The 15,604-nt window shown below is 41.4% G+C and overlaps 3 protein-coding genes and 1 pseudogene across 9 annotated transcripts in view; 3 read left to right on the top strand and 1 right to left on the bottom strand.

Annotated features, from left to right (window-relative positions):
- Nucleotides 1–1,579, top strand: part of LOC112267095 (nucleoredoxin) — a 61,655-nt gene extending 60,076 nt beyond the window's left edge. For both annotated transcript variants that reach the window (XM_024445171.2, XM_024445172.2), the window contains exon 8: nt 156–1,579. In XM_024445171.2, coding sequence (XP_024300939.1) covers nt 156–338 — 183 coding nt within the window. In that variant the 3' untranslated portion in view covers nt 339–1,579. The remainder of the gene's footprint in view (nt 1–155) is intronic.
- Nucleotides 1,580–1,857: 278 nt separating this feature from the next.
- LOC112267097 lies at nt 1,858–4,253 on the bottom strand (annotated as a pseudogene).
- A 78-nt stretch (nt 4,254–4,331) lies between these two features.
- On the top strand, nt 4,332–10,564 carry LOC112267096 (glyoxalase domain-containing protein 4). Its single transcript, XM_024445173.2, has 9 exons — nt 4,332–4,671; nt 5,102–5,151; nt 5,278–5,398; nt 5,490–5,634; nt 7,977–8,113; nt 8,400–8,486; nt 9,349–9,462; nt 9,549–9,635; nt 9,727–10,564. Exons 1-9 carry the CDS (start codon nt 4,582–4,584, stop codon nt 9,790–9,792), a joined length of 897 nt encoding a protein of 298 aa, XP_024300941.1. The 5' UTR covers nt 4,332–4,581; the 3' UTR covers nt 9,793–10,564.
- Nucleotides 10,565–10,661: 97 nt separating this feature from the next.
- The window catches only part of LOC112267094 (protein KIAA0100), a 29,183-nt gene continuing 24,240 nt past the window's right edge, over nt 10,662–15,604 (top strand). For 3 of the 6 annotated variants that reach the window (XM_024445166.2, XM_024445167.2, XM_024445164.2), the window contains exons 1-2: nt 10,670–11,485; nt 14,162–14,288. In XM_024445166.2, coding sequence (XP_024300934.1) covers nt 11,418–11,485; nt 14,162–14,288 — 195 coding nt within the window. In that variant the 5' untranslated portion in view covers nt 10,670–11,417. Of the gene's footprint in view, nt 11,486–14,161; nt 14,289–15,604 lie in introns of all 6 variants that reach the window. The other 3 variants (XM_024445169.2, XM_024445168.2, XM_024445170.2) reach the window with 2 other exon arrangements.

The raw sequence follows: 15,604 nt of genomic DNA, 5'->3' as shown, positions 1-15,604 counted from the left end.
CACACAGGATAAAGTGTTGTTGATTATATGTAAACTAGGCCACACCACTTCACTTTGTCATACAACTTCTTCCCCAGGCACAATTGCTACCGTATATAGACAGGCTGGTAGACAAGATTGTTGTATGATCATGACTGACCTGTCTGTGTTCCCAGGATGACATGAGTGACTCCCTGCGTGACTACACCAACCTCCCAGAGGCAGCACCCCTGCTCACCATCCTGGACATGTCTGCCCGGGCCAAGTACGTTAAGGACGTGGAGGAGATCACACCGGCCGTGGTGGAGACCTTTGTCCAAGACTTTCTGGCTGAAAAGCTCAAACCAGAGCCCATCTAGAGAGCACGGCTAGACTGTCCCAAATGACACTCTATTCCCTGCATAGTGCACTGCTTTTGACCAAGGTCCATAGTCCTGGTCTAAAGTAGTGCACTATATAGGGAATAGGGTGCCATTTGGGGGGGACACCTAAACTTATGGGACTGAACCCACACCTTCATCAAACCCTGAACTCCCGGCTACCACCACCAGCCAGCCTCCTCTCCAGTCTCCCCCTTTCTGTCAAAGGTCTCACTTTTGACTGACATCAACTTTTTTTAGACAGGTCTTTCTCTCATGGAGTCTTCTCCTGTGGTGCCTTGCATTGACTAAAGCCCCTACAGTAATATGGACATTCTGTTGCTTTTTGGCTCCAATAGCTTATTTGATCAGTTTCATTATTGGCATTTCTTGATACTAGAAAAATCCACACAATGTTGACCCAATGGACTTGAATTTTCACAATGTCTCTTTCTTTTGCCGAACCCTCATTGCTGGGAAAGAATAAAATGATTGCAACAAATGTTCTGTAGTTGTAATTTACAAGTATGCAGTGCAGAAAATGTTCTGATCTTCCGTCTGGTGTTATTGTTCTTCTGTTTTAAATGGTGCTGCAGAATAGTATGACCGCTGTGCATACAGTATAGACCTAACAATGTCTGATTTCCCTGTTTTAAAAGGTCATTTTGTCTGTATTTGCTTGTTTTGTATTGTGAATGGTATTTCAAATACCATGTCATGTTCTCCATGATACGAGAGATAGTAGTCTTATCATAATTATGTTTCCATCTCAACCACCATGACATTTTAAGATGATTTTCTGTGAAGATCCTCTCTTGAAAAGGCCAGATATTTTTGAAGGCACAAAAATGGCATTTAAAATCCATCTTAGCAACTAAGTGAAGTATTAATTCACATTTTCTGTCACTCCCTGGTTGTCTTTAGTCATAACTTCACAGCCATTAAAATTCACTGTTAAGCACAACTGTCTGGCAACTTCCTCTATCCATGAGGCCAGTTCTCATTCACTTGGTCAAGCAGTTTTATTCCATTGAGAAAATGTATTTTACAGTATTACCTACATGTGTCCCATTATTTATAATGCATCATGACCTAAATTTAGTTTCCATTTATATATTTATTTTTTAAAGTACAATTTGTCTTGATGTCAGACTTTGTATACAACCAAGTATTTCACACCTTTCAATGAAGTTGTTTTTTACCCTACAACTTCCTTGCCTACAGTAAATGTTCCCAAATTGCTTCAGGTGCCACTGTGGTTACTATGATAATTGCTTTCATATGCCCATCAGTGAAGTTGTTAATTGACAGGTTATTTCCCTTGCTAAACAGACATGCACATGTCCAGTATAGAGATTAAGCAGTCATCTTGAATGGCAGCAGTTTAGTCATAACTGGCAGGAAATATAGTAGGAAACTGTGTGGAGTGTAAGTGAAGCTTACAAAGCCACACTGGCAGGAATTGGAAGATATAATTGAGTAAATAGGCAGACCGGAAAGAACACATTTCACATCGTGGTAATTGTCATTTTCAGCCAAACGCTGGTTTTATTTCACTTTTATTAGCCGAGTTGAATATGGAAATGAAATCCATCCATATGAGTCAGTCTGACATGAGGTACAGTGAAGAGGTGTTGTGCAGTCTAGAATGTATGCATGGAAAAAGTGACACCAGGAATAACATGTCTGTTACACTCAAAATGGCTTCCAGGAAAATCATGGAAATTGCACTTTAGATTAAGCTTTCCTCCAAGACGTCTCCATTATGTTTAACAGCTGCCTTCAAACAGGAGCATGCTGGCTGAGTTGAGACCGTCCACTCCAGGGACCACAGGGATGAACAGTCTTGGACCGGCAGTTCTCTCAACCAATTGGACAGCTTCCAGACTCAGTCCATGAGTTTCTCCACCAATCACATGGCCTGTGTTCCCCTGAGCCCAGCCTTCATGGTACAACTTGGTCGCCGCTCTTGGAATCTGATATTCCTCATAGTGCATGTCTTTACAATTAGGCCTGCTACTCATCCATCCAAAGTCCCCTGCCTTTGAAGGTTTGTTGGACTGGTTTGCTTCCATGTTCTCAGCTATTTCTCTCTCATAGCCGCTGCAGTTGTCTGCTACGTGGACTGTCAGACTTTGGCAGCTGGTTTTGAATGTCGTCCCAGTCCAAGCTGGGGAAGGCGGAAATGGGCACCAATCACTGCTCGCAGCACCTTAGGTTCCCAAGCGTCCACACAGCCTGTGAAAAGAGACCTACACAAGATACTTAGTGAAAGAACCATCCAGAGTAGTGCACAAGTTCACACACTAATTCCTCACTATCAGCTCCTATGGGTACACTCAAAATGGCCACCAGTCCACCCAATATGGCATCATTGACTTGAATAGGGTGTAACATTTCTATAAATTGGATTATGCCCATCCCCAGTTTATCATCATGACATACCCTTGGTGAGCAGGACATTGTGGCAGGATGGTGCCCAGGTTCCTGCACGTTGTCACAGATCAGGGACAGTGACACAGATTGACCACGCTGGTCCTGAGGGAATGTCAGCCAGGATGGGTCTGGCTGAGAAAATATGGCTACAAGGGGAAAGTATTGTCAATATACTGTAGAGTATAGAACAACTTCAAAATCATAACATCAAATTGGGCATCCCAGGTGGCGCAGTGGTCAAGGGAGCTGTACTGCAGCCCCAGCTGTGCCATCAGAGACCCTGGGTTCGCGCCCAGGCTCTGTCGTAACTGGCCGTGACCGGGAGGTCCAATTGGCCTAGCGTCGTCTGGGATAGGGAGGGCTTGGTCGGTAGGGATGTCCTTGTCGCATCGCACACCAGCGACTCCTGTGGCGGGCCGGGCGCAGTGCGCGCTAACCAAGGTTGCCAGGTGCACAGTGTTTCCTCCGACACATTGGGGTGGCTGGCTTCCGGGTTGGATGCGCGCTGTGTGTTACGAAGCAGTGCGGCTAGGTTGGGTTGTGTATCGTCTCTCCCGAGCCCGTACGGGAGTTGTAGTGATGAGACAAGATAGTAGCTACTACAACAATTGGACACTACGAAATTGGGGAGAAAAAAGGGGTACAATTTGAACAAAAAAAATGTTTTAAATCATACACCCTAGGGTAGATCTTGATATTCCTCAAACGTGACTTTAACCAGAGTGGCCCTCTTCAGTTTATCCAAGGGGAGCTCACAAAGTGTGTACACAGAACTGAAGAACACCATCTGGGGGTTGGCACCAGCAACCCCCCAGCGGGATCTTAAACTGGTGCTCCCGAAACGTCATGGAGCGAGTCACACTCACCACCCTCATGGGAGATGGCGAGAAGATAGTTGATGTTCAGTCCAGATAGCAGGCTATGTATCTTGACTTCATACAAAGTCTACATGCAAACATACATCACAGACCGTAGTTACTAAACCTCTACTAGCCACTATAATGAAAGCGGACATATTCACTCAATTATCTAACAGGGTCGATAGCCAACATGCACAGATACTTACGCCAATCTTTTGTCACCAGGGACGGTCCTTTCGAATTTGAGGCCACCTAGTTGGTCCTTCAGATTGGTTGTATGTTCCCGGCGAGGAGGATGCTTTGCCATTTCTGGCACTCCATGACTTGCTGAAAACACGATCAGTGGTCTAATTTTTTAAATGGTCGTTGACAGTGGACTCCTTCATTTTGGACACAACTGTCAGACTGCTTGTGCCGATTTGATCTGACATTTTTTTCGATGTTTGAAATGTCCTCTCACTATCAGGATACAACACCTTCACGGGTCTCATTTTCAATGCTCGCACGTATCTTTTTGAATCTACGATACAGTCGTTGCCTTTTTCATCATATGACTTCGTCCTGCTGGAAGAAGATGCCTCTCATGGACGTCACCATCTTCGCGAAGAGGGCGTGGAAACATTAAACAGCGGCATGACGATTGGTTGGTTTATACCATAAAACGTGTGTGTGGGGGGGGGTAATCCAAGTTTATAACGTGTTTTGTTGGTAATACTGATCTGTAAAACAATATAATATGCTTAACTTTTAATTTAAATACTCCGTTATCTTGAGATAGATTTGATCTACGATTCAGCGGCAAATCATTTTTATCTGTACCGAAAAACGTTATCTTCCATAGAATCGCTACCAGAGCAATCAATTGCAAGGTTCCTCATTCGACGTAGACAAACAGAGCGTGAAAAATCATCTTAATATAAGTACACAGCGAACTCACCTGGGATATAATGGCTTTGAGACGAGCCTTGCATTTCGTTTTCAAAGTGGGTGACAGAAGCAAAACGGCCACCTTTTACCGAGATGTGCTAGGCATGAAGGTACATTTCCAGCTCTTTCGTAGAACATCCTCAAACATGTGACCAATAGATTTCACTTGCACAGAGTGTACCACCGTTGGTATTTTTAATTGAACCTTTATTTATCTAGGCAAGTCACTTAAGAACAAATTGTTATTTACAATGACGGCCTACACCGGCCAAACCCGGACGACTCTGGGCCAATTGTGCGCCGCCCTATGGGACTCCCAATCATGGCCGGATGTGATACACCCTGGAGTCGAACCAGGGACTGTAGTGACAACTCTTGCACTGGGATGCAGTGCCTTAGACTGCTGCGCCACATTTAATTTGTTTCAATCGTTTGTTATGATTTGTGTTTCAATGGTGTTCATAGTGCTGTAAACTCACGTGATATTGGGGACTAGATCACTGTTTTGCCAAAATGTCAAAATCATTGATTTGATTTCAGATTTTGCGTCATGAAGAGTTTGAAGAGGGATGCAGGGCCACTTGTAATGGGTAGGCAGGCTGTCAACTTTACTGTTCAACCAACACCTCTTATGAAAATATAATGTTTGAACTACTTGTTGTGTAACAATAGTCACGGTCTCTCTCATGATGCCCTACTTGCTTGTGTGTATTCAGCCCTTATGATGGAAAATGGAGCAAGACAATGGTCGGCTTTGGTCCAGAGGATGATCACTTTGTGGCTGAGCTGACCTACAATTATGGAGTGGGAGAATATCGCCTTGGCAATGACTTCCTGGTAAGTGAATGGTTATTCATGAACACATATATATATATATATATTTTAACCCAATCCTAACTCAATGTATGCCACCATGTCTTTATTTCAGGGTCTGACTCTGCAGTCTAGCCAGGCTGTCAGCAATGCTAAGCGGCTTGGTTGGCCCCTCACTGAGGTTGGAGAGGCTCTCTATCTGGTTGAGGCCCCTGGAGGTTACCACTTCTACCTGGTGGACAAAGATCAGCCTCACAATGGTGGGTCAACAGTGCTTTGCACAGAAGATCATTGCTGTAGTAGACTCTAAAGTAGACTATAGTCTACCATGCTTATTTAAAAGTCCAGGAGGAAATTAACCTGGGTACCAGTCTGTTTGTGCCATCATGCCAGTTCTTGCCATGCCATGTTTGGTTTGCATTGAGTAGGCAGGAGCACAAACGTATCTGGAACCAATCTAGATATCAATTACATCCAGGTAACTGCCAAAACAGAACAGCTTCAATGCGCCTTGGCATAGATTCCACAAGTGTCTGGAACTCTATTGGACAGATGCGACACCATTCTTTCATGAGAAATTCCATAATTTTGTGTTTTGTTGATGGTGGTGGAAAACACTGTCTCAGGTGCCACTCCAGAATCTCCCATAAGTGTCCATAAGTGTTCAATTGGGTTGAGATCTGGTGACCGAGATACCCACACACACTTTAAACCCCCTATGCTCCTTTGACACCCCCCTTTCAAAGAAATCTCTTATTCTAGCCATGGTAGCCAAAATAATGGGTAACTAGGCATTTTTATACATGACACTAAGCATGATGGGATGTAATTGCTTAATTATCTCAGGAACTACACCTGTTTGGAAGCACCTGATTTCAATATACTTTGTATCCCTCATTTACTAATTTCCTTTATTTTGACAGTTACCTGTATATTGTGTACAGTTGAAGTTGGGAAGTTTACATACACCTTAGCCAAATACATTTAAATGTTGTTTTTTTCACAATTCCTGACATTTAATCCTAGTAAACACTTCCTGACTTAGGTCAGTTAGGTCACTTTTTTTAAGAATGCGAAATGTCAGAATAATAGTAGAGAGAATGATTTATTTCAGCTTTTATTTCCTTCATCACATTCCCAGTGGGTCAGAAGTTTACATACACTCAATTAGTATTTGGTAGCATTGCCTTTAAATGGTTTAACTTGGGTCAAATGTTTCAGGTAGCCTTCCACAAGCTTCCCACAATAAGTTGGGTGAAGTTTGGCCCATTCCTCCTGACAGAGCTGGTGTAACTGAGTCAGGTTTGTAGACCTTCTTGCTTGCGCATGCTTTTTCAGTTCTGCCCACAAATTTTCTATAGGATTGAGGTCAGAGCTTTGTGATGGCCACTCCAATACCTTGACTTTGTTGTCCTTAAGCCATTTTGCCACAACTTTGGAAGTATGCTTGGGGTCATTGTCCATTTGGAAGACACATTTGCGACCAAGCTTTAACTTCCTGACTGATTTCTTTAGATGTTGCTTCAATATATGCACAGAATTTTCCTCCCTCATGATGCCATCTATTTTGTGAAGTGCACCAGTCCTTCCTGCAGCAAAGCACCCCACAACATGATGCTGCCACCCCCATGCTTCACGATTGGGATGGTGTTCTTCGGCTTGCAAGCCTCTCCCTTTTTCCTCCAAACATAACGATGGTCATTATGGACAAACAGTTCTATTTTTGTTTCATCAGACCAGAGGACATTTCTCCAAAAAGTACGATCTTTGTCCCCATGTGCAGTTGCAAACCGTAGTCTGGCTTTTTTATGGCGTTTTTGGATCAGTGGATTCTTCCTTGCTGAGCGGCCTTTCAGGTTATGTCGATATAGGTCTCGTTTTACTGTGGCTATAGATACTTTTGTATCGGTTTCCTCCAGCATCTTCACAAGGTCCATTGCTGTTGTTCTGAGATTGATTAGCACTTTTCGTACCAAATTACGTTCATCTCTAGGAGACAACGCGTCTCCTTCCTGAGCTGTATGACGGCTCCGTGGTCCCATGGTGTTTATACTTGCATACTATTGTTTGTACAGATGAACGTGGTACCTTCAGAAGTTTTGAAATTGCTCCCAAGGATGAACCAGACTTGTGGAGATCTACAATTGTTTTTCTGAGGTCTTGGCTGAATTCTTTTGATTTTCCCATGATGTCACGCAGAGGCACTGAGTTTGAAGGTAGGCCTTGAAATTATCCACAGGTACACCTCAAATTGACTCAACTGATGTCAATTATCCTATCAGAAGCTTCTAAAGTCATGACATCATTTTCTGGAATTTTCCAAGCTGTTGAAAGGCACTGTCAACTTAGTGTATGTAGACTTCTGACCCACTGGAATTGTGATACAGTGAAATAATCTGTCTGTAAACAATTGTTGGAAATCAAAGTAGATGCACAAAGTAGACATGCACAAAGTAGATGTCCTAACCGACTTGCCAAAACTATAGTTTGTTAACAAGAAATGTGTGGAGTGGTTGAAAAATGAGTTTTAATGACTCCAACCTAAGTGTATGTTAACTTCCGACTTCAACTGTATGTGTGTCTGTTTTTCACTTGTTTAAAGATCCTGTACAGAAGGTATGTCTGGCAGTGTCTGACCTGCCGAAATCAACACACTACTGGTCCTCCCTTCTGGGGATGAAGGTGATGGAGAGAAATGAGGAGAAAAAGACTGTGCTGTTGGGATTCACAGACACTCAGGTGTGTGAGAGAGAGACACTTGGTTCTACACCACAGGAGGTTGGTGGCACCTTAATTGGGGAGGAGGGCTTGTGGTAAAGGCTTGAGTGGAATTAGTGGAATGGTATCAAATACATCCAACAAATGGTTTCCATGTGGATGATTCCATTTGCTCCATTGCGGCCATTATTATGAGCCATCCTCCCCTCAGCAGCCTCCTGTGTTGTACACTTAGAACACGAGTGTGTGTTTGCATTAATTGATAAGATGGTGCTAATGCTAGGTGTGTTTTTCTGTATATTTGCAGTGTAAACTAGAGCTTTACAACATTGGAGGGACAGTAGATCATGGGACAGCTTTCGGGAGGATAGCTTTCTCTTGTCCACATAAGCAGGTGAAGTAATAGACCCTTTTCCAGTACACGACACACTGATGTCATGCACATATCCGCCTGTCTCTTGACGGCAGTAAGAAAGCCGTCGCCATTTGCGCACATTCAACATCACCTAGATGTACTTTTTTATTATTCTAAACAAAAAAACTTTTTTTGGCTCTCATATGCTTACAATGTTTTGATTCTAGCTTGAACAGTTGACGAAGATTATATTTGGTTGTAATCTTTGCAAAATAACTACTGGATGCAGCAGTTGTTAGCTAGAATGTTAACGATCATTGAAATAGGCTGTTGCAAAAGCTAGCCAAAGAGACAATTTCTGAGTTATTATTATTTTTTGAAAGTATAATGCAGTGATTTGCGATGATGACACAAACATATTAAACAGGACATTCATACGAGCCGTATAATCCAAAAGTAGTGTGAAATCACTCATAAGCAAAATGTAAATAGGATTTTTTTGCTGCCGTTTCTATAAGAACTTGCCCTTGTTCTGCCATCAGCTTGCTCGCATCGCCCTCATGCAGCAGTGTTTGCTAACACAGAAAGAGGTCTATACAATGCTATAAATTATTTACACGTGTAACAGTTTTGCTTCCGTCCCTCTACTCGCCCCTACCTGGGCTCGAATCAGGGACCCTCTGCACACATTGACAACAGTCACCCTTGAAGCACCGTTACCCATCGCACCATAAAAGCCGCGGCCCTTGCAGAGCAACAACTAGTTCAAGGTCTCAGAGCGAGTGACGTCACTGATTGAAGCGCTATTAGTGTGCACCCTGCTAACGAGCTAGCCATTTCACACCGGTTACACATGCACACAGAAAGCAATATTGAATAATTGTTGTTTAATTATTTTTAGTTGCCAGATCTTGAAGCCCTGATGACAAAAGAAAACTATAAAATCCTTACTCCTTTGGTTAGCCTGGACACCCCTGGGAAGGCTACAGTAGAAGTGGTCATTCTGGCTGATCCAGTGAGTGCATTACCAAATGATTAACATGGGTAAAATGTATTAATTCTACATTCTGCACATAATAACGGTGGTCATATGTGGTCTAGGATGGCCATGAGATCTGCTTTGTGGGAGATGAGGCATTCAGACAACTCTCCCAGATGGACCCCAGTGGAAATGCATTGCTGGATAAGGTTGGTATTTAGAAATATTATGAAAATGAAACCATACTTTGCATTATCACTGAGTACATAGTCTTAATCTATTACCCTAATTTATTTTCAGGCTATGGCTGAAGATAAAAGTGATGAGTGGTTTGCCAAGCACAACAAGCAGAAGGCTTCAGCGTAAATGCTTAGAACATAACGGAGCCGTCATGTGTCTACTGGACATCTCCAACTACTGTACCTGGATGTGTTTGTGAACACTCCAATAGAGGTGTAGAGCATGGGATCTCTAATTGCCTGTATATTTTGCCCCGTATATGGCATTACCCTTCCAGCTGCACTACGTCAATAGATTTTACTCAACCAGAAGCATTATTTAGAGATGTTTAGGAGACTGAAAGTGTACCTATATTTCATTCATACTGTGGCAGAAGCTTGATGAACATGGACAACTTTTAAATGAATCATGTTTTTGTATGCAAATAAAACAATTATACCTGTTCAGCTCAATGAAATGAATAAAACACTGTAATAATTCCGACTTCATCAGAACAGTGAAGTGCAAGACTGCAAGTGTGTGGTAGAAAAGTACTTTCAATTTGAAGTCCTCACACTGCCAAATTGTAGGTCAAGGTTTGTAAAAGGTGCAGACGCTGCAGGTTGAAAAACCAATGAAATGACAGGGCATATCATGTGATGTTGAAACTGTGTTGTGCTCATTGAACTGTTTCAAAAGGGGAAATGAAAGTGAACTATATCAAAAGGGGGTGCCATGAACATTTTCATCAAGATGGGAGAATTGCCTAACCTTTGCTAACAACTCACTCGTATCATCTTCTAGTGATTCCATTTCTTTGGCATAAAGAGATGAATGACACTAAATAAGTGTTTGGTCCCTTATTAAACGAACTATTGAGTTGTTATGCTGCATAATAAAGAGGGAGAAGCATATTAAATCATTTTTTAATAAACTTGTGTGCACTGATTGAAAATATAAGTGCAATGTAGCTAGGCCAGAGACATCCAGAATGGGTTCAGTGTGAGGCGTTTCGAACTCCGGGAAACAAATTGGTTGGCCATTTCCATATTGACTTTTTGGTTCTGCTCATCGCTCCACTGTTTACGGTTGTGGACAACAATCCTAGAATATGATGGTGCTTTGCTACTGAAAATGTAAGGAGGATGAGAACCCTCCAGACGGGATAAGAACATTTGAGACCGTCAGATTTACAAGAGGTTGAAAAGGGGCTTATATTTGTTAGATAGCTACCAAATTTGCCAACATTGGTTTCAATTGACGCTTTTGCTAGCTAGTACGTGGCTATTTAGCTAGCCAACGAACGTCGTAGCTAGCTACCAGCTAGTGACTGACCAGTGATATCTGAGTATAGTTAGCTAGCTCGCTACTCGAAACTGTGAGCCAGTTCCAGCTTTCCATCTAACCCGCTAGCTATATCGGTTCCTTCAAACTTTTTGTGTCAGCCAACGTTAGGTAACGACGTTAGCATACCAGTTTGGCCCTGCGAGCTAACCTAGCTAGTGAAGTGTAGCTATCAGATTTTCCAGACTAGACAAGACAGCGTTAGCTGGCATATGTTATTTAATAGCTATTGAATAGTGCCATGATTACACTTCTTTAGCTAACAAGACATAACGTGACATTAAGCTCGAGGCACCTGCATGACAGGTATCTCCGGGATCCAAAGAGGAGCTGAACTGTCTTAATTTCCCACCGTGAGGCATTGAAATCAAAATAACCAACCCCATGACCACACATTGGGTGTGAACGAGGGGTCAACATCAGGACAAATGTCTCTCCTGCTGATCGTCATACTAGCACTTCTCCTGTTCCTGCTCCTATCTGTTCTACTCTTCAGGTAAGAAAACATGCCATAACATGGGGGAAGAACATGTTCACACAATATTCCTGTCTAATATACCTTCCTTCTAATGCCAAAACAACTATTGCCAAATCATCAAATAATGCAGCTGTCCCCTTTTCAGAAAGTATCTATGCATACCTTACATTTGGAATACCTGATTCTTTCTACCTCTGAAAATCACTATTCATGTGACTTGAGAAATGTAGAGAACGCACTAAATGTTGTAATGGGAATGACTTGGGCAATCAGACAACTGAACTGCTGAAGCTTTGCTGCAAGAGTTGGCTAGAACAATGCCTTATCTTTGTGCACTAACACAAGTGCCAGCCTGTCCTTTGATGGAACTCAATATCTAGGTGGCTATCAGGTTATGTAACCCTGTACCTTAGAGGCTGCTGCCCCTTATACATAGACTTAATTACTGGCCACTTTATTTATTTTTTATTTTATTTCACCTTTATTTAACCAGGTAGGCCAGTTGAGAACAAGTTCTCATTTACAACTGCGACCTGGCAAAGATAAAGCAAAGCAGTGCGACACATTTTGATCAACAAACGTACAGTCAATAACACAATAGAAAAATCTGTATACAGTGTGTGCAAATAGTGGCGAAGTAATTACACTTTAGCAATTTACACTGGTGTGATATGTGCAGATGAGGATGTGCAAGTAGAAATACTGGAACACTAGTAATTTTAATAATGTTGACATATTTTTGCTTTACACATCTCATGTGTATATACTGTATTATATTCTACTGTATTTTAGTCTATGCCACTCCGACATTGCTCATCCTAATATTTATATATTCCTTAATTCCATTCTTTTACTTTTAGGTTGTGTGAATTGTTAGGTATTACTGCACTGTTGGAGCTAGAAACACAAGCATTTCTCTACACCTGCAATAACATCTGCTAAATGTGTATGTAACAAATATGATTTGATTTGAAAATGACAGGCAAACAAATGCACACAACTTTGTTGATGGAGAAGTGAGAGACACAGAAGATGTGTCTGTTCTAGAGGTCGACCGATTATGATTTTAAAGCCGATGCCGATTATTGGGGGACGAAACCCGAATACCGATTAATCGGCCCATTTTTTGTTTGTATTAATGATAATTACAACAATACTGAATTAAGACTTATTTTAACTTAATATAAAACAGCAATAAAATCAATTTAGCCTCAAATAAATAATGGAACATGTTCAATTTGGTTTAAATAATGCAAAAACAAAGAAAGTAATATGTGCCATGTAAAAAAGCAAACATTTAAGTTCCTTGCTCAGAACATGAGAACATATGAAAGTTGGTGGTTCCTTTTAACATGAGACTTCAGAATTCCAAGGTAAAAGGTTTTAGGTTGTAGTTAATATAGTATTTATAGGACTATTTCTCTCTAGACCATTTGTATTTCATATACTTTTGACTATTGGATGTTCTTATAGGCACTATAGTATTGTCAGTGTAACAGTATAGCATCCGTCCCCCTCCTCGCCCCTACCTGGGCTCGAACCAGGAACACATCGACAACAGCCACACTCGAAGCATCGTTACCCATCGCTCCACAAAAGCCGCTGCCCTTGCAGCGCAAGGGGAATAACTACTCCAAATCTAAAAGCGAGTGACGTTTGAAACAGTATTAGCGCACACCCAGCTAACTAGCTAGCCATTTCACATTGGTTACACCAGCCATTAGGCTGATAGGCTTGAAGTCATAAACAGCGCTATGCTTGCGAAGAGCTGCTGGCAAAACGCACGAAAGTGCTGTTTGAATGAATGATTACGGGCCTGCTGCTGCTCAGTCAGACTGCTCTATCAAATCAGACTCAATTATAACATAATAATACACAAATACGAGCCTTTGGTCATTAATATGATCGAATCCGGAAACTATCATTTCGAAAACAAAACGTTTATTATTTCAGTGAAATACGGAACCGTTCGGTATTTTATTTAATGGGTGGCATCCCTAAGTCTAAATATTATTGTTACATTGCACAACCTTCAATGTATGTCATAATTATGTACAATTCTGACAAATTAGTTTGCAATGAGCCAGGCAGTCCAAACTGTTGCATATACCCTGACTCTGCGTGCAATGAACGCAAGAGAAATGACACAATTTCACCTGGTTAATATTGCTTGCTAAACTGGATTAGTAGTTATAACTAGTGATTATGATTGATTGTTATTTATAAGATAAGTTTAATGCTAGCTGGCAATTTACCTTGGCTTCTACTGCATTTGCATAACAGGCAGGCTACTCGTGGAGTGCAATGGTTAGAGCGTTGGACTAGTTAACTGTGCGGTTGCAAGATTGAAACCCCTGAGCTGACAAGGTGAAAATCTGTCGTTCTGCCCATAAACAAGGCACTTAACACACAGTTCCTAGGCAGTCATTGAAAATAAGAATGTGTTCTTAACTGACTTGCCTAGTTATATAAAAGGTATACATTTTTTTTATATACAAATATTTTCAAAAATCGGAAATCGGCACCCAAATATACCGATTTCCGATTGTTATGAAAACCTGAAATCGGCCCTAATTAATCGGCCATTCCGATTAATCGGTCGACTTCTAGTCTGTTCAATGTATCATTTCTTTATGATCGGTGACATTATCAAATCATTTGACATGGTATGTTGTTCTCTCTGGTTATTTTCAGATGGTTAATATGCAGCCTGGCGGTACGGTTCTTCCACAACACACTGAATGCTGAGCTGAAGATCAAATCAGTAGGGCTCTTTTCAGTGCATGGAATAAGTATCCAGTTTCAGCCCCAGCACACTCTGGTAGGCTTTGTTCACATTACATTTACGCAAAGCCTTTTGCTTATGAAATGAAATTTAGGGATGTGCATCTTTCCGATACATATCTAGCTAGGTACATGTGCTCCGATACCATACAGGAACGATATGTTTTAGTGTGAAACGATTGTTTGATTAGAGAACGAATCGATGCGATTTGGTTCGATGCGTTACGATTAGATGTGCTAACATTTGTTGCATACACACATTAATTTTCCATTCTAAATCAAATCTGCTGCTGATGTGTGTAGATGGGTGAAAGAAAAAAAATCATATTTAATACATTTTGCATTCAGGCTGTAACACAACAAAATATGGAATAAGTCAAGAGGTATGAATACTTTCTAAAGTCACTATATAGCACAATTTTGAATTTCACCTCCATCTGAAAATCAAATGGTTTTGACCGTTTACTGAGTGATTTTCTCTTCTCCTCGCTTTGGCCATGCAGTGCACCTCGCAAAAATGATTGCTGTCCTTTTATGAATTTATAAACTTGATATACCCTGTATACTAGATATACCCTGTATATTTAACAATTACCATATACACTGATTTGTTTAAAGCAAATCCACCAAAACTATTGCTTGATGATAAACCTGAACAACAAAAATAAAATGTATTGTAAGCCCAATTCAGCAGGCAGTGGCAGTCAGTGCCGTTTAAGATGAGGGAGGATGATTATTTTTTTAATGAGCATGGCCTTATTTCTATTACCGTATATTGGATGACTGTCATTCATATTCCATACACCCAGCTCAATGTAACATCGATAGGTTTAGGCTACTACATGATACTATAAATCTTTCCCTAAACCCATCATGCGGTTTCTACAACCTAGCCTCTGAATGAATGTTTACCATGTAGGTGCACATGTCGAGAAAAAATTGAGTAATCAAGGTGACAGACATTGATTGACACATTCAATTCCACCTTGTACACTCTATATGTAGCTGTCTTTATGCACTACAGAAGAACCAAGAAGAACCACACCACAGCTGTCTTTTTGGGCTTGCAAAGAGTTGCCAAGAAAAATCCATATCTCAGACTGGCCAATAAAAAGAAAAGATTAAGATGGGCAAGAGAACACAGGCACTGGACAGAGGAACTCTGCCTAGAAGGCCAGCATCCCGGAGTTGCCTCTTCACTGTTGATGTTGAGACTGGTGTTTTGCGGGTACTATTTAATGAAGCTGCCAGTTGAGGACTTGTGAGGCGCCTGTTTCTCAAACTAGAGACACTAATGTACTTGTCCTCTTGCTCAGTTGTGCACCGGGGCCTCCTACTCCTCTTTCTATTCTG

The sequence above is a fragment of the Oncorhynchus tshawytscha genome, linkage group LG14, assembly GCF_018296145.1.
Source record: "Oncorhynchus tshawytscha isolate Ot180627B linkage group LG14, Otsh_v2.0, whole genome shotgun sequence".
In the NCBI taxonomy this organism is placed as follows: Eukaryota; Metazoa; Chordata; class Actinopteri; order Salmoniformes; family Salmonidae; genus Oncorhynchus; species Oncorhynchus tshawytscha.
Note: the sequence above shows the minus strand (reverse complement) of the source record. Positions and strands in the feature narration are given on the sequence as shown.